The sequence below is a fragment of the Eretmochelys imbricata genome, chromosome 4, assembly GCF_965152235.1.
Source record: "Eretmochelys imbricata isolate rEreImb1 chromosome 4, rEreImb1.hap1, whole genome shotgun sequence".
Classification (NCBI taxonomy): Eukaryota; Metazoa; Chordata; order Testudines; family Cheloniidae; genus Eretmochelys; species Eretmochelys imbricata.
Window position 1 is genome coordinate 131,729,566 of NC_135575.1, and position 26,566 is coordinate 131,756,131.

The following is a 26,566-nucleotide window of genomic DNA, read 5'->3' on the forward strand; positions in this document are numbered from 1 at the left end:
AACAATCTTTCATTTTTATTTACCCGAAAGAAATAGACCAAAGCTTGAAAACCAGGACAACCATGTTTTGTCGGACAGACAAATTTGAAGTCTTAACTTTCATTGACAATCAGAAGTGCCTTCACTCCCCGCCTGCTGGTAGTTTGGAACTAAAAACAAAAGTTCATGTTTTAGATAACTTTAACCAAAATACAGTTAAATTGAGAAATGGGACAAAAACCCCCAAAACCTTTGCTAAACGATAGGGAAAGTAGTAGTTTCAAGCCTTTAAGATGCAACTATATACAATGGAAATTTTAAAAAGTGTTTTTTTAAACATCCCAGCTAACAGTATCCTTTAAAATGAAATTTCAGTAGCATTATCTATATTGTGCAAAGGCAAGATATCATTGTACAGTTTTAACAGTCACAAATCAACACAAGTTCCAGCAAGCACTGTGTGATATCACAATTCGTGACATTCTGCCTCAGTTTCCCCATCAGAAAAGTGAGAATACAGTGAATACTGAGTCAGTGATGTTAAGCAATGGGATGAAGTTTTAAAGCAGGGTTTGAAAAATTTACCAGCTAGTCAAAAGATTAAACTCACTAGACAGAGTCCAAAATAAAAGGACAGGAGGAAGCTCATTGCCCAACTTAAATGATCTAGTGAAAAGCCAACTCCCTTCCCAACTTGCTGGAAAAGGAAACTGTGTTACCATGTTCCTACCATGGTGTTGTCCCTTTAACCTACTCAGGGGCTCCATCTTTTATGTCAGCCTCTTGCTAGTACGTGTCTGACAGCTTTGAAGCCCCCTCCCCAGACATTCCCCCTGCAAAAGAAGGAGCATTCTGTCTACCAGCCCCTAACCTTAAAGTTGTTCTACTAGTCTATCCTCCACCTTCCTTCATACTCTGAATTTCCCTCTCAAGTAGTTTCTTTTGCTGCCTCTCAGGATTTTTCCAAGTAGCAGGGTTAAAGTGACATAGTTCTTGTCAGTTCCACTACTACATATGGGATAGGATTCTGAATAGCAACAGTAAAAACTACAAAAGTTCTGCTCTTATTCCAGATGGCTGCTGTTTGAAAAAAGCTCCGAGCACTGAACCATATGCAGATTCATGAAGCCAACAGCAATAAAATGACATATGCAACACCCTCCCAAAGTTGTGAAGAGATGGAAATAAGATCTTTAAAGCTTGACTAGACAAAGCAGGTGTAAGTTTAGGTACAGAAGCAAAGTGGTGGAAATGAAGATACTTTAAACATGTATTATCTTCCATTAGTTTTCCAGATAAGATGTTTCAATCTGGGCAGAATCCTGGGTGAAGAAGTCATAGCTCTAGGACTCCTCAAATGCTTTTGCCTGAGCCAGTCCATGTAGAAAGTGCCAGCTTCTCCTGGAAAAAGGCCACTGGCAAGTTACAAAACCCAGGAAAGCAGTAAGCACAATCAACCTCCCCCCCGCCCAAGCCTTCTCCCTACAGCCAGTACTTGCTCCACAGGTATCACCTTAGGCCACTGACACTGCATACCCCGTGCGGGATCACTGTCTGTGCGGCTTCCTCAGGGGCAACTATTGCCTTGACAGCAAGGTGCGTGTAGCTGGAGGCAGAGCTCCTTGCATTGCCCCCTCAAAAGCGCACCCGAGCACTTATATCTGCAGACACAGCCCTTGACCCCCGCCCCCACAGGTACCTCACCGCCTCTCCCTTGCAAGCTCCCACCCCTGACGCTGGCTGAAGCAAGCCCGTCGCCTACCTAGGGGCAGGAGAGCCTGTGAAGGGGCTGCCCGCCATTGAGCGCCCCCCGGGTGCAGCCCCCACCCGTCTTCCCCCAAGCCTTCTCCCTACGAATCGCCTCTTTGCCCATTAGGGGCAGCCGGCCCCTGCCGCCACCTCTGAGCCCCGCCCCCATCGCCGCCGCCCCCTGCCCAGGCCCTGGCGCGACCATAGCGCACCCTCCCGGCATCTCCTCCAGCCCTGCTGTCTGTGGGGCTGCCTGAAAAACAATGCAGGCGAGGACCCCAGCTGGCCATCCAGCAGCCTATCACAGACCTTCCAAGACCGCAGGAGCCTGTGGCACTGCCTGAAGAATAATTCCACCGAGAACTCCAACCCCCCCGTACAGCCACAGCACACGCACGGCGCAAGGATCCGAGTGATCATTCCCGATCCCGAAGTAACAAAACCGCCGCCGACCCTCGGCCGTTTTAAACAGAGCCTTTCTCCGGACCCGGACTGTCTACGGTGCAGCCTGAACAATAATTGACTGAGGACCTCGGGTGTCTAGTCCACTGCCTGAGCAGCGAGTGAGCCCGCTGCCGCTCAGGACCCCGGCTGCCTGTGCGCTGCCTGCACAATAACACTGTTCCGCCAGCCTCAGGGAGAAGTTCTAAACAAAATTCCGGCCCGGCGAGCGGCGGGGAGCCCGGCGGCGGCAGGGAGACCCGGCCTGAGCGAGCGGGGAGCCCCGCCGCGCTCGCCATGGATCAGTGTGTGACGGTGGAGCGGGAGCTGGAGAAGGTGCTGCAGAAGTTCTCGGGCTACGGGCAGCTCTGCGAGCGGAGCCTGGAGGAGCTGATCCAGTACGCGGGGGGGCTGCGCCGCGAGATCCTGCAGAGCGAGAGTACGTGCGGCGCGCCGGGCCCGGGACTCGGGCAGTGATGGGGGGGGCACCCTTCAGCCCCGCCAGAGAGCCCGCCCCCCATCCCGGCTCTCCTACTCCCCTCCCCATCCCGGCTCTCCTACCCCCTCCCCATCCCAGTTCCCCCCAGCGCGCCCCCGATCTCGGCTCTCCTACCCCCCTCCCCATCCCAGTTCCCCCCAGCCCGCCCCCGATCTCGGTTCTCCTACCCCCCTCCCCATCCCAGTTCCCCCCATCCCGGCTCTCCTCTCCCCTCCCCATCCCGGCTCTCCTACCCCCCTCCCCATCCCAGTTCCCCCCAGCCCGCCCCCGATCCCGGCTCTCCTACCCCCCTCCCCATCCCAGTTCCCCCCAGCCCGCCCCCGATCCCGGCTCTCCTACCCCCCTCCCCATCCCAGTTCCCCCCAGCCCGCCCCCGATCTCGGCTCTCCTACCCCCCTCCCCATCCCAGTTCTCCCCAGCCCGCCCCTCCTCTCCCCGTCCCATCCCGCTTCTTCTCAGCCCTCTCCAGGCTCCCCCGATCCCGGCTCCCCCCCGCCCATCCCAGTTCTCCCTAGCCCGCCCCCCGATCCCGGCTCTCTTAGCCCCCCCCACCCATCCCGGTTCTCCTCGCACTCCCCGCCCCCCGCAGATCCCGGTGCTCTTCAGCCCTCCCCACCCCCCGGTCCCGGCTCTCCTAGCCCCCCACATCCCAGCTCTCCTCAACCCTCCCCAGCCGCCCCCCATCCCCGTTCTCCTCAGCCCTCCCCAGCCCACCCCCCGCCCCAGGCTCCCCCGATCCCGGTTCTCTTCGGCTCCTAAATCCTGTCCGAGCGTCCCCCATTTGCCCCCCTCCCCGATCCCGGCCACTCGCCCGAACGACCCCCCCGATCTCGGCTTCTCTTCAGGCCCCTTTTCCAGCCGTATCTGTAAGAAACCCCGGGGGTCCACTTTCTCTGTGTCACACCCCCTCTCCCCACAGAGACCCGGAGCCCCCGGCTTCCCCAATGTCCCGGTCTGGCTTCTCCTCGGGCCCCCTTTTCCCGGTCCCAGCGGCCCCCTTCCCCACCGCTACTACCACCATCGCCCCTTCCCGGTTTGGAACAACTCCCCGGGGCTGGGTGTCTCCCTCCTCCCGCCACTTCCTGGCCTCATCACCCCCAGCCTGTCCCTGCCAGTTTGGAAGGGCCCATGGCTTTTTCAGTTGCTGTGATTTTTAAGCACTCAAGGAAAATGAAATAGCGATTTCACAAACAGAGTGTAAATGGGGGAAAATTCCCAGCCAGTCAAAACATGTAAAACTTAAAGGAAACTGTAGACAAACTTCCTTCTTTCCTTTTCTTCCTTTCTCATGTTTATCCAGTTTTCCTAAAGGGAAACAAGCCTTTGTTTACAGTTTCTGAGATAGTATTAAATGGCCTTGTAGGGGGAAACTGGTGAGTCACAGCAATTTAGTGAAGAGGTTACAACCATGTTTAAATTTAGACCCTGTCCACACCTTACAGTTAACAACATGCTAACAAGAGTATTTGGGCACCATTGTTGCTCGTAGTAGTGTGGGGGTCTAGCAGAGGTTTCCTGACTTGCTAGGACAGGGAGACAAGGTGGGTGAGGTAATATCTTTTTATTAAAAAAAGAAAAGGAGTACTTGTGGCACCTTAGAGACTAACCAATTTATTTGATCATAAGCTTTTGTGAGCTACACTGTAGCTCACGAAAGCTTATGCTCAAATAAATTGGTTAGTCTCTAAGGTGCCACAAGTACTTCTTTTCTTTTTGCGAATACAGACTAACACGGCTGTTACTCTGAAACCTGTCTTTTTATTAGACCAACTTCTGCATATTGCAAGGACAGGGGCATTTTTCTATTTCCTTGACCAGTTAAAAGAAAGAAGCAATCCTTCTTCATGCTCATTCAGGGAAACTGTGCAGATCTCTGCTACCCTCTGAACTTAAATGCCTTTGTTGCTACCATGGTTCTAACCATAGCATAAACAGAGCCTTATTTGGGTGATGGAGGAGGTTAGCACTTCTGGTTGTGAGGTGTTGAGTTGGGACAGGCATTGGTCCATTTTGGGTATGCCTACTTATTCTTTAATGAATAGAAATATTTATTCCTGGTTAGGAGATTCTGCTGTGTCCTCTTTATATTGGTCAGTATGTTTATATCTTTATTCCTTTGCATTGAGTAATAATGGGATTAGTCACTGGTATTGAAAGAGGAGTCATAAGAGCCAGGCTGGGTGACATAAACAACAGGTTTGTTGGATTTTCTGGGCTAGATTTAATGGGGCTTCAGCTGAAGATAAACATAGCTGCCTAAGTATTATATTTTCAAATAATATATAGCACTTTCAGAGTGTCATACGCCATAGCAGCTCTTTATAAAAATGAACCACGTAAACCTCGCAAAATCCCTGAGAGGTAAGTAACTCAGTATTTATACATGTAATGGGAGGGAGTGGTGAGACAAATCATGTGATTTACCCAGTGCCATAGAGGAAGTGAGTGATAGATATGGGATTAGAATCTGGGCATTCCTGGCTCCCAGTCCTGTGTTTACTATCGCTGTGCTCTAGAAGAATCCACTTTTGTTTAGTTCCAAGAGTTGTATTTGTTTGTTCTGGTCCTATGCAAATGCAGCTGCATAACTTTACTTGCATTGATGTCTGTGGGATTACTCCTGTGAGTAAAGTTAGATGTTGGCAGGATCAGGGCTGTTATTTAGACATGGCAGTTTACAGAGAGACTATAGAAGTAGGCCCTGTTCTGATGATCTCACAATTTAGGTATTTGTAGAAGTCCAGTCCAATATAGGCAGTAGAGTCTTCATTCTGTGAGAAGTTCTTGAACAGCTGTTAATCCTCTGCCAAAACTTGTTCCCTTGTTTTTTCAAAGGTTGGTGGATCAGAAATTCCTAGTGGCATTACCTACCAGAAATTAATTCTTTAGAGAATCTTCCTCTTTGGAAGCACATTTTTAATAGTCCCTCATGTTTTTTTCAAGTTGTCCAGGCAGGTAAAAATTAAATTAAATCTGTTCCTTCTGCACCCTGTTTTATCGGTCCACAATTCAAAGAAATTCTTTGTCGAACAAAAGGGTTTGACTAAGTGGCCAGCACTTTGTATGTTTGTTTATTGTTTAGCGTGTGCATAGTCGTCTAGCCAAGTGATGGCATCTTCAGTGGCGTGATGCAGTTCTTCTAGGCCACCGCTGACCCTAGTCAGCAGGGATTCATTGACACTGTGCGTCATCGGCTGTGTTGCACCGCAGCTGCACAAAGGGCTGTCAGGAAGGCCCCAGCGATACTGGTTGGCTGCACAGAGACCTTGCCCGGTCTGGAACCTATTCAACCATTGGCACTGGAGCAGGTCAAAACCAGGCGGGCAAACTGTGGGGTCGGCGATGAGGGACTGGTTGGGGATTATAACAGATATCCATTCCTCTCGCCAGAGTGTTACCGCCCTGACATCCTGGCATGGTGGATGAGACCAGAATGGGCAACGTGACGGCAGATGTGCAGCTGGTGGTTTAAAAAGGTCATTGTGCGGCGGCAGGCTTGAGTTGACACGTACTTTCTCCAGTAACCGGCCAGTGGCAACCTCTCGTCTGATATGAGGAGGAGCATTATTGCTCAGAACTGGGAGCCATAGGATTGGAGTCGGACGCATGGTGTCAGAGATGATACGCATGACGGCATGTAACTGCGTATCCACCAGTTTGGTGCGTGACGATCAACTCCAAACTGGGGCACAGTACTCCGCCACTGAATACGAGGTGGCAAGAGCTGATGTCCGCAAAGTTGGAGCACAAGCACCCTATGACGAACCTGCCAGTTTGCTAAGAAGATTGTTGTGCGCCTTAACTTTAGCTGCTGTCTTCTTCAGGTGGGCATGGTAACTCAGAGCGAGGTCTAAAGTCACACATAGATAGAATGCTTCCACTTTGTGCTTCAGCTCCTGACCATTCAGACAAACATTCAGTTCTCAGGTTGCGCTGGTATGATGAAGATGGAACAAAGTGGAGACTGTTTTTATGGTGCTTGGCTGGAGGCGCCAAGTCTTACAGTAGTCAGCTAACTTTATCATGACCCGGTTTAAGATGGCATCAAGCTCGCGAAACGTCTGGGCTTGGGTCCCGCAACAGATGTTGTCTGTGTAAATGAACTTTCATTTACTCCATTGTTGGCAGGTCATTGATGTAAAGGTTGAACAGGGTTGAAGAAAGCACAGAGCCCTGGGGTAACCCATTGCTCTGTTGTCTCCAAGCACTCATCTTCTCCTCCATATGGATTCTGAACCTCCTACTGCGAAGGAACAATTCAACAACGCCTGTGACCCAAGGTAGCAGGACCCGTGATACCTTCACGAGCAGGCCAGTGTGCCATACCTTATTTTACGCTGCTGTTAGATCGATGAAAACAGTGCCTGTTTTCAGGTTTCTCTGGAAGCCATTTTCAACGAATATGGTCAGTGTGAGTACTTGGTCGCATGTGCTATGGCGTCGGCAAAAGGCGGCTTGGTCAGGGCTCAAAATTCTCTCCACATCGGGTAATATGCGCTGTAGGACTAAGTACTCCAGTGCCTTGAAACACACCGACAATAATGATATGTTAAAGACAATCAATAAAACATATATTTTACAAATTGAGACTCTTATCCTGCAGGGAGAGTTGTGTGGTATGACCCTTCTGCTTGCAGAGGGTCTCATTGACCTCAGTGGGATTCTGCTTTAGCCAGAAAGATCAGCCTACAAGGATCCCTTTTTGGTGTCCAAGCCTCTTATCTGTTAAAAAAACAAAACAAAACACTCTTGTATGTCTTTACTCTCTTCTGACTGTGTACCTGCTGTGCCTCTTTCGAGACCTTTAGCAAGATGCTTTGAGACTGGTGCTATCTTTTTTCATATCTTATAAAGGGCCATGCATGTTGTTGGTACCTAATGAATGAGCAATAACCCCATATCAACCGCATGTGAATATTGCCATTGCTTAGTAAACACTCTGGAATAAAGTAAGGGGTGTTTACTATGCACCTTCAGACTGTTTGGGGACATTATAAAGCTTCCTTTTTTGATAGCAAAAGTTCTAATTTAATTTTCACTAGTGATTTATAACTTTTTAAATAGAACAAGGTGTTCAGCTTCGTTCTTAGTAATTTATTATCTTATTGCTTAATTTCTCATTTTTACCATATAATTATAATCAATTGGAATATAAATATTGTACCTACATTTCAATGTATAGTATATATAGCAGTATAAACAAGTTATTGTATGAAATTTTAGTTTATACTGACTTCGCTAGTGCTTTTTATGTAGCCTATTGTAAAACTAGGCAAATATCTAGATAAGTTGATGTACCCCCTGAAAGACCTCTGCGTACCCCTGAGGAGTACGCGTGTCAGACTGTTGCTGTCCATTAACATTGGATTATTAAAGGGACACCAATTTCTGTCTGAAGTTGTTGTTTTTTAACCCATTATTTGTTTCAAGTTATCTCAGTTGTTACTGTAACTGAAAGATTTTAGAGGGGAAAAAAATCTTTTTTCTTCTGTCTTTCCTTTGTGTGGTTGACAGCCTTTTCTGTGTAGAGATTGTCCTTGTTTCTCTATAATCAGTTTCCACTTGGTGTGTGGGTTTTTTTACGCAACTTAAGAGGGATTTCTTTTTAATTAGGGAAATTGTGAAACTACAATAATTGGTGGGGGAGAGAAATCTGTGGACAGGTGTAGTATGATACCTGAAACTACTTAACTTTTTTTAAAAAATTGAGTAGCTTTCAAGTTGATATCAGATTAATAAATGTTAAGGCCAGAATGGACTATTCTAACCATCTAGTCTGATCTTAGTGAATGTTGATAAGGAAATATTGATGGGTGGAATGATTTCTTTCTGCCTCATGTATAGTCTCCAAGGCTGGCTGTTTGTCATGACAAAAGTCATGATTTTATGCCAGATAGGGGTTGTTTTTTTAAGTCATGACATGCAGTATTTTAGTGATGTATCATGGAAAACTGAAAAGTCAAATATCCCTTACTTTACAATAACGATTATTAAAACAATAAGATTTATCTAATAGTTGAAAGCCATTCCAATAAACATGCTCCCTACTTTGTGTGCACAGAGCCAAATATGTAACATTTCATAGAGGAGACTTGCTCCCTGCTGTTACTCCATATTCATTTGCTAGGAAGAATATGGAGTATTAGTTCTTTTCCTTTGTGACAAAGACCATGGCTTTATGAAGAGCACCTAAAGGAGAAACGTGATTGTTATGGCTGTAGCAAACATGCAACCTTAAACATTGCAATTAATAAAGATTCTGCAACTAAAATTTAAAATTTAGAGACAGAATGGGGGCTTGCTTTTTTGGAGCTGTATTGGTTCTGTGGTGCTCATGGCAGAAAAAGATTGCTTTGTCAATAAAATAGGCAGATATGGTTGAGATACCTCAAAGCAGGTGTGTGGAATAAGGAGCTGTAAATTTGTACCTAGTCCCTCTGATTGCAACTACACTTCTTCTGTTACGAGACGTCTTTGATTTCCTTCACCCAACTTGTAAGAGGCATGAAGTTAGGGGCTATATATTATGGTAGTTACATTTTGTTTCTCCTCTCCCCACACTTACAACTCCTGTGATGGCAGTTTGTTACGCATGTAGTAATGCCTGAAATATCAGAAGAGAAACTGGCTGTGTAACACTCTGCTCCAACCAACAGTAATTCAAGACACAGAATGAGAAAAGAATAGGGATTAAAATTAATGGTTGCTTTTTGAACCTTGTTTTATTAAATGTTGTGGAACTTTTAGGATCTCATCCTTTTAAATATTTCTCATTGGGAGAATTTATAGCTATGGCTGTTAGGAAAACCGTTCTTGGACTGGCTGGTCACTTCAGCCATCACTGTGTACACTACCTGAGGGATATTTTAACACAAACCTTGAGTGTGTGTGCTTGATTGAATGATGTAACTCGTAGAATGATCTGGGCAGAAGCAGTGATGAGAAAAATCCTCTCATCAACAATAGGATCTAAAACAAGACTGGAGGAGACAGTACTCCGGAATCTGGGATCCAAAAGTTGAAAGAAAGTGGGATTGAAGCAGAACACTGAAGAGAAAAAGTCAATTTCTCCAACTGAGACTATTTAACCTGTAGGGAAACTGAGGCATAGATGGTGTGAATTGCCTGGGAGATACTGGGATTTAGTTTAAGGGTTCTCAGACATTTTCATATTTATTATTTTATACATAGAGTATGCCTCCTCCCCTCCCACTGGTGATCCCATAACATTCCTGTGGCAGCTATTGAACCTGATGCAATGGAAAAGTAATATCTGGAAAGGAACAATGTGTTTTTAGCTGTCACATGTGATTTAGCAACTGGAAATGAGGAAATCCAGCACAATCCGATGAGCCAGCTCTTTGTGGACCACCAGCAAGTAGTCCATGGTCCACCTCTGCTCTTTGAATCAGTGTTTGAGACCTATTAGTTTAATTATTTAGACATGGGATTGTGAGTCAGAAGATTTAGAACCCGAATGGTATTGCTTTGCACTTTGTTTTGAATGTAATATGCTACCAAATCAGAGTGGTAGCACTCAGCACTCACTTTGCACTGGTGTAAATAGCTACATAAGGTCCAGGGCAACAATGAATAGGGCCTTTAAATTCTAATCCTGGACTCTGTGTGCGTGTGCACGCAATAATGTAATGCCTAGCACTAGTACATCCTCAAAGAACTGAACAAATGAAAGTTGATCCTACGGTGAGGGTAGAAATGATACCCCAGTACATTCTGTGAGGAAGGTTGGTTTAATGTTAGTGCCTTGAGATCCTCTGGTGAAAGGCACTAGAAAGTCCTATTTATCATTAACCTTGAATTCATCAATTTGAAAAACTGTTATTCCATTCAGGAGAATTTGTACCTGCCATAGCAAAACTGGGACTGGCATCTTAATGAGGTTGTCCCATATCCTATCGGTTTTATTTTTTTTAAAACTGTGTTTAGCTGATGTTGCTTTGCCTACACTTTCTAGATTGGCTTTTGACTTTGTTTTTTTCAGAGCTTTTCACTCTTCCAGTACCATTTTCACCTTTTATTATCTTCACCTATTTGGGAGGAATTTAGCATTATCATTTGTTTATAATAAAGTTTGTAATTAATTTTCTTGTCTTCTGCCTAGACCAAGATGGAGCCTTGTCAGGGACAATTTCCCTTGTTATGACACAGTGCTGCAAAAGAATAAAAGACACAGTTCAGAAATTGGCCTCAGATCATAAAGACATTCACAGCAGTGTTTCCCGAGTTGGAAAAGCCATTGATAAGGTATTTACGTTATGACTTTTATTGTGTTGAAACTTGTTAAATATTTCCCGCCTTGTATTTTATAGTATATAGTCAACCCTGCTATATTTGGAATCAGAAGGTTGGGGTTAAATCCTGGCCCAATAATTGGAAAACTTCCATGGACTTCAACAGAGCCAGGATTTTATCTCTGTGTATAAACTAGTCTTCTGAAAATTAATATCCGGGCCTTCCTTCTCCATGTCTTTTCACAATAAAATCTTCCCAACTCTTTGGAGGTCAGCCAAGTGGTCGTTTCAGTTCCTGTGGGTACCACTTGGCGACAGCTGCAGTCCATCGATTGTCAGTGAGCCTCACTATATGTCCGGCCCATTGAATTTTCCTATGCCTGCTCTCAACAACGATGTCCTACACTCCACTCTGCTCTCCTGATCTCTTCATTGGGGACTCTATCGCAGATTGAAATTCCCAGAATTCTTCTTTCCATCACCCTCTCTGTGACAGACAGTTGCTGCTCCTCTGTCTTCGTCGGCACCCATGTTTTGCTGCCGCACAACATTGCTGGCAGTACTGTTAAATTGAAGAGGCTGACGTGTGTTGTCTGGTTGATTTTTCCTTGGAGGACATCCCTGATAGAATTGAATGCACACCAGTGTGCTTGCTTTTTTCGTGAGAGTTCACCTTCCTGATTGTGGCACATGTTAATTTCTTGGCCCAAATAGACATATTGCTCAACTTCTTCTGTTTGTTCTCCCTGGATTGTGATTTGGACTTTTGGCAAGGTATCAGACCACATAAATTTCCGTTTTTGTAGCGGTTCATTTTCAGTCTGACTTGGCTGCTTTTTGTGTTGAGTTCTTACAGCATTTTCTGTAGTTTGATAGTATTTTCGGCAATCAACACATTATTGTCCATGAATCTGAGCTGGTTCAATGTATTAACAGGTGTTAACAGGATTAATAGAAATCTTCTAGCTAAGCAATATACTATTTCTGGGTATCATGTCTTCTTTCTGTCTAATCACTGGTAACAGATGCTTAGGCAGTTGTATCCTGTTTTAGGAGACCTGTTAATCTGGAACAGCTTATCAAGAAAGGTATTTTTGCATGATTTTTTTTTCTAATTCGTTTAATCAGTTCACTGAGGGCTTGGTCCTGTGAGGTGCTGAGCACTCTCAGTGGGAATACAGGATGCTGAGCACCCCACCGGATCAGACTATTAATATGATGCATTTGTGCACTTCATAAATAGTAAAGAGAGCACAAAAATTATTATAGTTGAAGCTTTTCTGGTGAGACATTCTGATACAAATTCTGATTTCAAGGATTTCTAGGAGCGCCACAAGTTACTGTAGGATAGACTTCAATATCCCTTTGAAAAGGTACCCGAATTCTCTCTCACAGCAATTGATGCCATATGTAAACCTTCAAACCACGCTTTTCCATGAAACAATATTGTGAAGCATTCTTCCCTCTCATGGAAGATAGTTTATGTGTGTCAGAGCATCTGTAATAAACAAAACAAAACAAAAAATCCCCAAAACTCTTTTCAGATTTTCATTTGTGTTGTGGTTTAATATTGAGACATGTTTAGATCTCAGATTGTGTGTACTGACAGATTTCTTAAACGCAGTGTCAGACATAGAGTTGGTAGACCGCAGACAATTCTTTTATAAAGGAGACCCCTGTGAACATGTCTCTTGACTGTAAAGAGCCACCCCAGCTATACAAAGTAATGGTTAATCTTTTATCTTTCATAACGAGGTTTAAACAAGACATCTAATCTATTAAGTTTTAATTTAGTAGCAGCAGAGTGTACTAATAATCACAATGCACAGTGCACTGCATTATTGGGTGGAACATCTGTGCAACAATTATGATTTTTTGTTTGTTTGCTCTATATTTAGCTATCATATAGATCTAAAAAACAATGTATGGCTTAATACCAACAGTGCTAATCCAAGCATCAGTGTGATATTCAAAGCTTAAGTATACATCTGTTCATGATCCTAGCTATTGTATCTAAACCAATTAACTAAAGTAAAAGCAATCCATCCTTATTAGTAGCTTGAAACCTGCTATAAATCTGTTTAATCTTGTCTTGAGTTTGAAACTTGTAACTTCAGTCCTCTTTTGATTTAACAAATGGACTTCATATGAACCATTCTGAATTTGATTAGGTTCTTTTTCAATTTAATTGCTCTGGTAAAACAGAGCAGCACCAAATAATAGCAACGTAATTTAGGTGGATTTGAGTACTGAGTGAAACAATAGGGAAATGGTTTGTAGTAACAAAAAATAAGAGGTATAACCCCCCCTGACATTTAGGGATTTGATAAAATTAGACATGGTCTCCTGTTTCCAAATAACTGTTTCAGTTATTCACTCATGTAGTTTCTCAACAGTTTTATTGTCACTTTACCTAATGAAGTTTGCCCAGTATTAAAAAATGGACCATATAAATAAAAGTTTTATAAAACTGTAGGCACTACATTTTAGAGACTGATAGAAACAAGAAGTGGAAGGACATCAACAAGTTCATCTGGTCTGTGCCCCCAGTGGGTGCAGGATTGCCAAAAAGGACCCCTAGCTGAAAGTTCAGTCCTGTGGTATTCTGAGCAACCTCAGCTCCCATCAATATCACTGGGAGTTCAGGGCACAAACACTTTTTCCAAGTTATTTGGCACTTTGCAAGATCATGCCTTGAAACACAGACTTTCTGTGAGATCTTGTGCAAGTCACTTGACCAAAAGCTTCAGTCCATACAGCTGGAAAACTGGGTAGAAAGCAGGAGCTGCATCTGCTGAGAATTTCCCTAGACAAATAAACTACAGAAAATATATTCTAATCCTTCTTGGTCTATTCACAAAATCCATTGTATAAAGTTGAACATAATGATTTCATGGACGGTCAGGTTGAAGAAGGTCTCATGGGGTCCATCTAATCTATTCACCTGCACTGCTTTAAGATAATATTTGCATTTCAAGCAAATCTGATTCCTTCTATTGAAGTATCTATTGGCTTATTAGGGTTCCATAAACAATTTAAATTAAAATCTCCCCAAATAATATACTTAAGTTTTAAACCAATTAAAAGTAATTAGATATAATTGATCTAGTGAATTGATCCCTCATGACTTCCAGACAAATCCTAGACAAAGTTTTGTTGTCAATAAATAAAATCCTCATTAGAACCTGAAAGATCAGTCTTTTACTGTAATTCACAAGATGTAGGTTTTGTATTTACAATAGCCTTCCAGCAGCATCTTCATTTTCATCTTTATTTTTACAGATAGAATAAAACCTCATGACAATGTGATTGGTGTTTTGTAGGTCATCAGGTTCTTGTTAAGATATGATGAGATGTGGACAAGTGTCTCTCAGATGAATTTATCGTGGGCTTCAAGATTAGAATGAGGCTTCCAAAATTTATTGGAACTAATTTTAGTCAGTGGTGAGCTGGAGCCGGTTTTCACCGGTTCGTGCTAACCAGTTGTTAAATTTTGAAGCAGTTTTAGAACCAGTTGTTAACCCGCTTACCTGCAGGGGGCGCTGAGGCTTTGATGGGCTCCGGCTGGGAAGTGATGTAATTCCTCCTCCGACCACCAGGGGCACTGTGCTGCGGGAGCCATGTGGGCTGCCGCCTGGCCCTGGGCACGAGCCCTGGTGCTGCTGCTGCTCCCCCAACCCCTGGCCCTGGGCTCCCGCTGCTGCCTGGTGCATCCCCAGCTGCTCTGCTGGGCCTGGGCTGTGTCCTTCTGCTTGGGCTACTCCGAGCTGCTCTCCCCATGAGCACCCACCACCCTGCCCGCAGCCAGCCACCGTCTCCAGCCACCCCTGCACCCACTGCCCTGCCCACAGCCAGCCCCTGCCGCATCCCCTGCCCTGCCCGCACCAGCCCCTGTCTTCAGCCGCCCCCGCACCGCCTGCCCGCAGCCAGCCCCTCCGCACCGCCTGCCCGCAGCCAGCCCTGCCGCACCCCCTGCCCTGCCCACAGCCAGCCACCCCGCACCCCCTGCCTGCACCAGCCCCTGTCTCCAGCCATCCCCACACCCCTGCCCGCACCAGCCCCGGCGCACTCCCTGCCCGCACCAGCCCCTGTCTCCAGCCACCCCCGCTCCAGCACCTGCCGCATCCCTGCCCTGTCTCCAGCCAACCCCTGCCTCACGCACCCCCTGCCCTGCCCGCAGCCAGCCCCTGCCGCACCCCCTGCCCTGTATCCAGCCAACCCCTGCTGCACGCACCCCCTGCCCTGCCCTCAGCCAGCCCGTCTCCAGCCACCCCTGCACCCCCTGCCCTGCCTGCAGCCAGCCCCTGCCGCACCCCCTGCCCTGCCTGCAGCCAGCCCCTGCCGCACCCCCTGCCCTGCCTGCAGCCAGCCCCTGCCGCACCCCCTGCCTTGCCTGCAGCCAGCCCCTGTCTCCAGTCAGCCCTGCACCCCCCTGCCCTGTCTCCAGCCAGCCCCACACCCCCTTGCCTCCAGCCAACCCCGCACCCTCCTGTCTCCAGCCAGCTCCGCACCCCTTGCCCTGCCCGCAGCTAGCCCCGTACCCCCTGCTTCCAGCTAGCCCTGCCCCACGCCCCTGTCTGCAGCTGGCCCTACGTCCACTGGTGCCCTGCAGTCCCCGGGCAGTAACCCTGCACACCTGCTTCAATGAGGGGGGCAGGGAGCAGCTGGGACCCACACATGTACATACCCTAGGGTGACCAGACAGCAAGTGTGAAAAATCAGAACAGGGGGTGGGGGGGTAATAAGAGCCTATATAAGAAAAAAAACCCAAATTTGGGACTGTCCCTATAAAATCGGGACATCTGGTCACCCTAACACACCTCCAGGGAGTGGCGGGGACCCACACATGTGAAACGGAGCTCATTTCTAGTTCAGGCCCATCTTTTTAAAAAATAACTTTAGACAGGGTTAACATACATCCGTATTTTCCTGGACAGGTCAGGCTTTTCGGTTCTTAAATCGCCGCCCGGGAGGAATTTTTAAATTTTAAAAATTCCTCCTGGGAAAATATGGACGTATGGTAACCCTGCTGGTACAAAAAATACATACTGGGGCACATTCCTTAAATCAGAACTTTTTATAGGGAGTCGGTTGTTAAGATTTTGGCAGCTCATCACTGATTTTAATTGAGTGTTACATCCCAGTGACATTTATTGTTTCAAATCAACCAGTGCTTCCTGCTCAACAAGCTCAGATTTTGATGGAATTTGGTGTGCAATGAGTCCATAGTGAGTTTCAGATTAAATGTTTCATTTCCTGTGTAATGAAAGGGAGGGGCCTACGCATGATATTTCCGTTGGCCAGTCTTTTGTTTATGCAACTCCATACTAATGAGCTGGACAGATTTACTAGGCATGTTGCCAGTAGGGTTCTCGCTGAGATCACAGGCTCATTATCATAACAACTGAAGAGGAACTTCAAATTTGGCATGAAGTATTAGCATCCATCTCACCAAGATCTTTAACTAACCAAACCCTTTGTCTCCATATCAACTATTCAAGATTCCCAGGTTCCACATCTATGAAAGTTACTCCTTATTACAAAGGGCTGTTGCTTCCTTGGAAGGGAATGATTACAGCCAAATTTAATCTTAATGTAGTTTCTCTGCCCCCCTCCCAGGATCGGAGTCACATTGTTATCATCAAACAAGCTGTCTGCAGTGGTTGGCCAGTGATTTCTACCAGTTGAATGTAAAAAAAACCATACTCTTGAATGGTTTGACACTGGCTGATCATGATTGGGATGTGAATAGTAGAAGCTCATATCCTAGCAGTATCCATCTTACTAGTAGTTAGATACCTGTGCTGGTGTTTTGAGGTGGGATTGTCATCAGGAGAATGAGGTGGAGAAATGCTGACTCCATCCATTTCTTCCATACCTTCGCTAAACCTTGTCCTTAAAGGCATACAGTTAGGTCAGATTTCACCCCAAATGTAAGTTTTGGGGAAACAAGCTTTTACTAAGATGTCTGGAAAATTTTCCATGAAACAAAATTAGTCCAGGGAGCGGGAGGCATGGACACACATTTTAAAAATAAATATTCCTTTGGAGTGTCGTTCAGATATTACAGGTTTCAGAGTAGCAGCCGTGTTAGTCTGTATTTGCAAAAAGAAAAGGAGTATTAGTGGCACCTTAGAGACTAACAAATTTATTTGAGCATAAGCTTTCGTGAGCTACAGCTCACTTCATCGGAAGTAGCTCACGAAAGCTTATGCTGAAATAAATTTGTTAGTCTCTAAGGTACCACTAGTACTCCTTTTCTTTCAGATATTACAGTTATGCGAGATATTAAAGAATGCATTCTTTACAACCCAAATATTATATTATGAATCAGAAAATGAAATGGACAATGAAATAGACTAGTTATTACTAGTCTCACTTTTATGTCTATTCAAAAGTGAGAAAATTAGCTAGATCTTAAACATTTCACTTTTAATCGCCTTAGGTACTACTAATAACATAGGGAAGGCCAGTAATCTGTTTAAAGTGATATTTAACCTGACAGTGTCACTTTATATATTTTTTTCTTGATGTTTCTTGAAATTCCTTCCAAATTTCATCAGTATCAGTAATATTTTTTTACGATATGGCTCTGGTATATTCACCACATCATCTTCTACATTTCTTTGTCCTAGGTCTACTATTCTGGCTGTTGTAAGGATTGTTTTTTCAAGTTACTAATTTGGAAGCAAATTATTATTTGCTGTTATTACCTCAGTTAAGCCTCTGACCATGCTCAGTACGAATAATGTTTCCAGAAGGCTGAGCAGGGTACGATAATATAAGTGCTCATGAAATTAATACAAATTCTGGGCCTTTCTAATAAGCCTGACTCTTAGATCCTTATTAAACACCACGTGTCAGAAATTATATTGAAGTGAAGATGGAGCAAGTTCACTCATCTAGATAGCAGCATTGAGAAATGCCTGGTCACTAAAATCTAATAGGTTTCAGAGTAGCAGCTGTGTTTGTCTGTATTCGCAAAAAGAAAAGGAGTACTAGTGGCACCTTAGAGACTAACCAATTTATTTGAGCATAAGCTTTCATGAGCTACAGCTCACTTCATCGGATGCATCTCGGATGTAGCTCATGAAAGCTTATGCTCAAATAAATTGGTTAGTCTCTAAGGTGCCACTAGTACTCCTAAAATATAATACTTACATGACAGCTATGAAAAATGTAAACAAAGGGCAAGCAATGTTTTGTTCTACATGGAATAAGCACTCATTGTGATATGTATAATTGCTTCTGAAAATCACAGAACATTCACTGCAGGGTCTTGAAATCCCAGTAACTATGGCAAAATACTAGAGAAATTGCTAATTTACTTAAAATACCAGAGACATCTGTAAATCTGTTGAACAGGAGAAAAAAAATGAAGACATGATTCCTCAAAGAATGGAGGAGAGAATTAGGATAAGGGCCAGCAGAATTATTTCAGGCACTGGCATCACCAAAATCATCATGTTCTAGCACATCATAGAATATCAGGGTTGGAAGGGACCTCAGGAGGTCATCTAGTCCAACCCCCTGCTCAAAGCAGGAGCAATCCTCAACTAAATTATCCCAGCCGGGGTTTTGTCAAGCCTGACCTTAAAAGCCTCTAAGGAAGGAGATTCCACCACCTCCCTAGGTAACCCATTCCAGCGCTTCACCGCCCTCCTTGTGAAACTGTAACTTGAGACCATTACTCCTTGTTCTGTCATCTGGTACCACTGAGAATAGTCTAGATCCATCCTCTTTGGAACCCCCTTTCAGGTAGTTGAAAGCAGCTATCAAATCCCCCCTCATTATTCTCTTCTGCCGACTAAACAATCCCAGTTCCCTCAGCCTCTCCTCATAAGTCATGTGTTCCAGTCCCCTAATAGTTTTTGTTGCCCTCCGCTGGACTCTTTCCAATTTTTCCACATCTGTCTTGTAGTGTGGGGCCCAAAACTGGACACAGTACTCCAGATGAGGCCTCACCAACGTCGACTAGAGGGGAATGATCACATCCGTCGATCTGCTGGCAATGCCACAACTGGAAGCCACACCATAATTAGCCTGATTTCAAGGCGTTATAGCTAGTCACCTGACAAAATAGCTAGATACATGCAGCACTAAGTGACTTTGAAAAGAGTTGCAAGGTTTATGGACCAGATGTTATTTCAAAATTAAGTGTTGCCTTAACAGTAATTAAAATAGCTAAAAGGTGAGGGAGGTGAGGATATGCATGTAGTTACTAACATGGGAGTGAGTAGGCAGATGAGATGAGATAATAATATAGGAGTGACTATACTTGTGTTACACTCCCAGACCAGGAAAGGTTTTAAAAACTAGGGTTTTGTTAAACATAATATCCACAACCCCCCCAAACAAACGCAGTTTGTATGTGCTCAATCTCACTGAAGGACAACAGCAATCCTCCTGGCATCGCATCTTGCTTCCCCACTGTGTTCACTTTAACCTCATCAGCAGAACTCCAAACCCTTAAAGGGAGAGGGCACAGCCTTAAAGGGACAGAGTGCAGGTAAATATAAGCCTGGCATTCCATTATGAGTGCTATACTAGTACCTGTAAGCCTCTGACCACATTCGGTATGAACTAAAGGTTCTTCTTTGAGTGATTGTCCACATGGATTCCATTCTTGGTGTGCATGTGCCTGAGGTTAGATTCTTTTGGCCAGCAATGTCTGTTGGGGCCACACCTGCACCCGAGGTATCCTCCCCTCATGCACACTCCCACCTGAGGGTGTAAAGAGCAGAGTGGACCCAGCTGTCCCTCAGTTCCTTCTTACCACCCATGGCAGTGAGACAGACCCACTACAGTGACAACCTGCTTTCCTGTTTCCTATAAATGCTGTCCTAATGGTTGGTTAGTTAGTGTTGTTGATGTAGATTTATTTTGCCCATTGGCATAAAATCCCCCAACCCTTTTATCACTTAATAGGCTAGGGACCCGCTTGTACAAGAGCTCTAGCCATCATAGCAGAAGCAAAGTCCCCAGCATTCAAAACTTGCCCTTCTTGGGAGGCTGCTGTGCCTCTAAATAATGGTGAGGGGCATATCCCATCTACCACTCGTTTTCCAAGTGGATTCAAAAGGTCTGGGAAACCCATCTTTGATTATTTCTTCTTCAGTGCTCCATGAAGACCTCTTCACACATGGAAAGAAGGACCTAGTGAAGGCTCGTTCCTTTTTGAGGAGCGCTGCGGTGAGCTGTGATTCAACCTTGAGCTCCAGGGCAACATCGACTTAGAGACTCCAGTCGTCGCCTTCAATACCTGGGATGACAACTTTGGAAAGGGGCAGGAAGGAGCACCTCTCCAGAGTCGAGCCACAGTGTAGGTCACCCTCTCTGCTGCCTACAAGGTCCAGACAAAAAGTTAGTGGGGGTCTGACTCCCCTCAGACTAAGGACTTGAAGGGCAGCCATTGGTCTGACCAAGGTCCTTTGGGACCAGCTGTTAGATGCTTGCGGTACCCCCTATACCTGCAGATTGCTATTCCTCTGGCTTCTGGTGCTTTGTCCCTACTGGTACCTAGAACATATATGGTACTGAGTGATTTAGCTGTGAGTCTAGTCCTAGAGTCACCTCTGGAGAGATTGAAAGGGGTGCTGGCTAGACCATGGTCACCAAATTCTCTATATTGGAGTGGTACCAACTCCATCGCCTATCTGAGTAGAGGGCTCATTAGTGTCCTTGTACACCTGAAAGTGTTGTCTTACCTCTGTACTCCTCATCCTCTCTGTCAGTACACAGTAGGGACTCATCTCCCACTCACCTCCATGGCGTCACAATGGGAATCCAAGAGGGATTCCAGGAACTGTTCTCAGTAGGAAAAGGCATGAATCTCATAGAGATCAGGCTCCCAGTAATCTCCTCTATGGGTCCATTACCCATCTGCCTATCAACTTGGGTCTTACTGGGTACCATGTGATATGCAACCCAATTCCTGCAAGTCAGTAGCTAATGGGACACATGTTGCCAGACTTCACCTGTGCTCCGTACAAGGGTGGCTGAAATGGGTGTATTTATCCAGCTCATACCACACAGACATGATGGTTATGGTCCCACAAGAAGTCCTCTCTCTGGTGGAAAGACCCTCACCAGGTGCACAACAGAGTACCTTTCTCTACACCTCCACCTACCAAGTCTGTGGTGACAGATACCTCCACTCAGGGATGGGGAACTCACCTAAACCATCTTTGTACTCAGGACCTGTGGTCCCCTCAGGAAACTTATCGGCACATAAACGTCCTGGATCACAGTCATCCTTCTAGCCTGCAGAGCATTTCTGCTTTTTACTCCAGGTATCCATTATCCAAGTGCTGACCCCATGGCTATGCGCTATATCATCAGACCATGAGGAGCCAGGTCTTCGCCACTCTGTCAGGAAGTTGTTCAACTTTGGCGTTGGTGTATTTTTCACCATATCACACCACTCACCTTGTGTCTGCCAGGCATTCAGAACTTGCTAGCCAACAGGTCCCTAATAACCACGACTGGTCAGTCAAGGACCCAGTGTTACAGAATGTGTTTCACAAGTGGGAGTAGACCAGTTTTGTCACAGACCAGAACAAGACATGCCATGTGTTCTGTTCCAAAGGGGATCTAGTCCAGGCTCACTGTTGACGCCTTTCTCGCTTCCTGAACACTGGGACTGAGGTACGCCCTCTGCCTCCCCTCGGAGGTGGTGAATCTGTCAGCACGCAGCACCCGATCACTTTATCTGCTGTGCCTAACATAGTGTGGCAGAACAATGGTCAGTTTTTACACCTGGACCTAGCTTCGTTACAACTGACAGCTTGGATGCTGGCTGGATGCTGTCCACTGAAAGAAGCTGTTCAACTCAAGTTTGGAACATTATCCTCCAAAGCAGGAGCGACAGACTTACGAAGAGGTTTTCTGTATGGGTATCTCAGCACTGCTGCCTCCCTTGACAACACCCACAGCAGCAATGCTATTTTTAGCCCTGAAACAATCTTGGCTTTCTGTTGGCTCGGTAAGGGTCCATCTCGCAGCAATATCTGCTCCTGTCCAGGGTCATGCTGAAAGTTCTTACCTACAGGGGCTTGATGAATTGAAGATCTAATTTATGGTTTTTCTCCTGGTTCAGGAGCCCTCTCCCATTTGGAATCTCTGTATTGTCAGAGTTGATGGGTCCCCCCCTCTTGAGCCCTTAGCAACCTGTTTCCTATGTAAGTGGTTCTCAACCAGAGGCCCCCTAGGGAGCTGTGTGAAGGTTTCAGGGGGTCCCCCAAGCCAGGCCAGCGTTAGACTTGCTGGGGCCCAGGGTAGAAAGCCGAAGCCCCACCGCATAGGGCTGAAGCCTGGGGCCCTGAGCCCCACCACCCGGGGCTAAAAGCCAAAGTCTAAGCAACTTAGCTTCACGGGAGCTCCTGTGGCATGAGGCCCTGGGCAATTGCCCTGCTTGCTACCAGCCAATGCTGGCCCTGATTTTTATATGCAGAAAACCAATTGTTATGGCACAGGTGGGCCATCGAGTTTTTATAGCATGTTGCAGGAGGGCTCAGAAAGAAAAAGATGGAGAACACTTACCCTATATCACCTATCAATGAAGATTGCCTTTTTTGTAGCCATTACATCAGCTCAAAGGGTAAGGGAGCTTCAGGCCCTCAGGGTGGGTCCCCCATATACAGTGTTTCATAAGGTCTCGCTCAGGCCTCATCCCAAGTTCTTGCCCGTGGAAGTAGATAAAGAGAATTTGGATGCAGACCTCTGAAATGAGCAGGAGTCAGGCTAATTCTGGCTTCTCCGACATGCCCAAGGTTGTTTCAGAATTCCATATAAACCAGTTCATTTGTCTTCCAAGCCTCACTTAACCTTGAGAGAAACTAATCTTCACACACTTGCAGCAGAAAGAGCACTGTCTTTTTACACTGACAAGAGAAAACCATTCAGGAATATATCTAGATGATTTGTGACCTCTGCAGAGAGGGTTAAGGGTCAGGCAATATCTTCTCAGATTATCTGAGTAAAAGTTCTTATTATGAATTAGCCAAATTAAATCCACCCAGCCACATTAGAGGGACGCCTTCTTTGGTAGGGCTGTCTCGCTGTCATTGTTTAAGTAGGACTCCTACTACCCACCTCCAGGCAAACAGATAACTGTGTATTAGTCACCAAGAGTGGAATCCACGTGGACAATTACTTGAAGAAGAAACAGCAGTGACTTTCCTACAGTAATTGTGGTTCTTTGAGATGTGTTGTCCACATGGTTTCTATGACCTACCATCCTTCCCCACTACTGTGAAGTCCCACTCCTCATAAATTCTGTATTGGCAAAGGAACTGAAGGATGGTTTGACCTGCTTCCACTCTTTATGGCATCAGGTTTGGGAGGACATGAGGACGTCTAGAGCATAAACACGACCCTAACAGACATTACAGGTTAAACAGTTCTTATCTTGTGTGCATGTGATGCATGTTAACAAAGAGTGAAATCCATATGGACAAGTCGTGTTGAAGAACCACTGTTACTATAAGGTTCTTTAGCAAAAGCCTGAGCAGAATTGGACCGATCTGAGTGCTTATTTGTAGCTGTGCATTCCTCCCTGATAGACCAAACTCCTGAGTGCTTATTAAATATCACAGCTGTAATAGGTTCCATCTGTCTAGTCACAATATGCTTGGGAAATTGTCATCAGGATTGGTGATGGAGATGAACCTCGCATGGTTCACAGGATTTTTTCAGATATGAGGATTATTATTAAGCTCTAAGGTGCTCAGGGCTGTTCAAGACATGCAAGAAAGAAAAAGAAAAGAAAAGACAGTCTATACCTCAAGAAGTTTACAAATTAAGACACCTAAGATAAACCTCTTGTTAAATGTGAGACAGCTTGTGAATGGTCATAGCTTTTATATTTTTAATATTGAGCTTTCTGTCTCACTCCATGTCTCCCCTCCTATAATGAGGTGGAGAAGACAGTTGGTTGACTTAGGGCTAGGGGTTTTGTTCCTCACTATTGACTTTGTCTTTAAGATCGGAAGGAGATGGTTGAGGCCTTATGCACTGAGAGAAGGAGGTTGTTCCACATCTATGGGGCAGCATGGAAAAAAGGCATGAAGATGGTATTTGGTGCAGGAAATAAAAGGAACAGTGAAGCTGGCTTAGATTCATAGACTTTAAGGCCAGAAGGGACCATCATGATCATCTAGTCTGACCTGCACGTCACAGGCCACAGAACCTGACCCACTCACTCCAGCAATAGGTCCATAATCTCTGGCTGAGTTACTGAAATCCTCAAATCTTGGTTTAAAGACTTCAAGTAGTCCCCCGTTTACTCTAGTTCAAACCAGTAAGTGAGCTGTGCCTGATGCTGCAGAGGAAGGCAAAAAACTCCAACGGTCTCTGCCAATCTGACCTGGGGGAAAATTCCTTCCTGACCCCAAATATAGTGATCAGTTAGACACTGGGCATCATTGGCAAGTGAAGGGGAGCTATAGCTGAAAGCAAGGATGAGCAGTTTAAATTGGGTAGAATAAGCCTGTGAAGTTCCCACTTTACTCTAAACAGAGTATCTGCCCAGTGTTTATAGTCCAAATGTACCCCTTTTCTGTGGTTTTGCTTCATTGTTAACTAAAACAACAAAACATACCTCAGCCTCAGGTTAAGCTTTCCCTGCAGGACAGCTTCTATATTCTTAATTTCCTCTACCAAGAGAGATACTATAGTCTTTCTGATGTCTCAGTTGGAGCTAATGATTCACCTATTAACATAACTCAGTAGCGTCTTTATTCAAGGTTCTAGCACCTGACAACAGGTTGACCCAGGGTTCTAGAGTTTCCCAAATAGATAAGGGGGAGACAGTGGAGGGACAGATTAGAAGATATGGAAAACTCTCCTCTGCTGACACTTCTCTGTGAGGACATGTCATGGGCTGGAAATCCTTTTATTAATTAACTTGACTTGTAATTTGCTATCATAATTCCTTATATTGGATAAATTTCAGACTCCAAGCAAGCAAGCCAAGGATTTCTTCTTACTGCACACAGAAGATAACAAAGCATGTTTCTCTTAGAATGGGAGGTAATTGAGGGCAGCTGAGTAACAAGCAAAAAGCATCAGAGTGTAGACATAGGTGTCTCTGCCTAATGAAAGAATAATTACATGGAGTTATTTGTTCCAGCCTATTAAATGTTAATTTGTACGTTTCAGAATTTTGACTCGGACATCAGCAGCGTGGGGATAGATGGATGCTGGCAAGCTGACAGCCAGCGAATTCTCAATGAGGTGATGGTAGAACATTTTTTCCGACAAGGAATGCTGGATGTCGCTGAGGAGCTCTGTCAGGTAACCATAGCTCAGGATGATTAACGTTACCAAGAAGTAGAAATTATACCCCAGATAAGCATCTTTAATTTTGTTAGCTGAAGCTCTCAACTGGAGTATTAATATTTAAAATGTAAATAATTTCAAAAATGAGATACTACTTTGTAGACTTTTTCTGGCCATTTTTCTGGTAACTAAAAGGTGTGACTTTGTTTTTCAGGAATCTGGTCTTTCTATAGACCAAAGTCAAAAAGAACCATTTGTGGAGTTAAATCGAATATTGGAAGCATTAAAAGTTAGAGTTTTGAGACCCGCGTTAGAGTGAGTTGCTCAGTTTTCTTTATTTGAATACTTTAAGTGAAAATCCAAAGGGTGGTGGAAATCTTGGCATTGACTTCAATACACTTTAAGGAGGGGGTCATAGTTTATAGGAGGTTTAGATGTTATTCTGTGTTTCTTCCCCCCACTATAGCTAGTGCTGAACTTCCAGGTTCTTTCTCCTGGTTGAATGCTTAATTTGAACTACACACAGTATAATCCTGTTATTAATTTAAGCTTGCAGGAAAAACTGTCAGTTACAGAAACAGTTGTATGCCTTAAACAATGAAATGTTACCTAGGTTACAACAAAACACTGTCAGCTTACTTAAAAAGGATCTAATAGTAGAGAGTCCCAAGTACCTCGTGGCTGTGCACCCCCCATTCCCATTGACTTTAATGGGGGCTGAGGGTGCTCAGGGCCCTGCAGGATCATGTTCAAAGCTATTCATTTTGTCAGTTTTGCCAATCAAACACAAATAAGAGAGATCACAAGAGAAGGGAAAAGCTGGAGGATGGAGAAGCAGGTGGTTTGAAGGATAGGTGCTCTTCATGGGCTGGTGGTGATAAGCAAGTCGTGGTGTTAGCTTCACACTAGAGTTTTGCTCTTTCCTCAGGCAGGTAGAGTCCCTGGTTCACCTGAGGTCAGACTGGGAAGATGGATTGCAGGTGAAGTCCTGCTCTTGGACAAAATTATCCTTTCTCCCAGTGGCAAGAGCCAGTGGAGAATGGTATCTGATGTGCAAGCAAAGAGCATCTAGCATATGTTGTTGAACTTCAGGCTATGATATATCTTGGATTTAGTAGGTTTTTCCCCCCGTTAGACCTGTAAGGGGAAGTGCACGATAAAGAAAAAAGGCAAGACGATGAAAAATCGCCTCTTGTGGATTACACTCTGTTTTCTACCTTTCCAGACCATGGATAACTGATTAGGATGTGCTATACAACTTTCAGTGAAGCATGCAACCTTGAAAGAGATTTTGGCACTTGAGTCCGGTTCTCAGTGTGCATCAAATTCTATGTAAATTAACTTTAGCTTCTCTCTTCTATAAATA

The 26,566-nt window shown here is 45.0% G+C and overlaps 1 protein-coding gene and 1 long non-coding RNA gene across 2 annotated transcripts in view; one reads left to right on the forward strand and one right to left on the reverse strand.

Annotated features, from left to right (window-relative positions):
• Positions 1-1,828, reverse strand: LOC144264321 (uncharacterized). The gene is made up of 2 exons (XR_013346030.1): positions 1,742-1,828; positions 1-1,380 (listed from the first exon to the last, which is right to left on the reverse strand). It is a non-coding gene; the product is annotated as an uncharacterized LOC144264321 (long non-coding RNA).
• A 481-nt stretch (positions 1,829-2,309) lies between these two features.
• The window catches only part of RMND5A (required for meiotic nuclear division 5 homolog A), a 42,241-nt gene continuing 17,984 nt past the window's right edge, over positions 2,310-26,566 (forward strand). The window contains exons 1-4 of the mRNA XM_077816006.1: positions 2,310-2,608; positions 10,791-10,933; positions 25,081-25,215; positions 25,415-25,515. Of these exons, the coding sequence (XP_077672132.1) occupies positions 2,467-2,608; positions 10,791-10,933; positions 25,081-25,215; positions 25,415-25,515 (521 nt within the window). The 5' untranslated portion in view covers positions 2,310-2,466. The remainder of the gene's footprint in view (positions 2,609-10,790; positions 10,934-25,080; positions 25,216-25,414; positions 25,516-26,566) is intronic.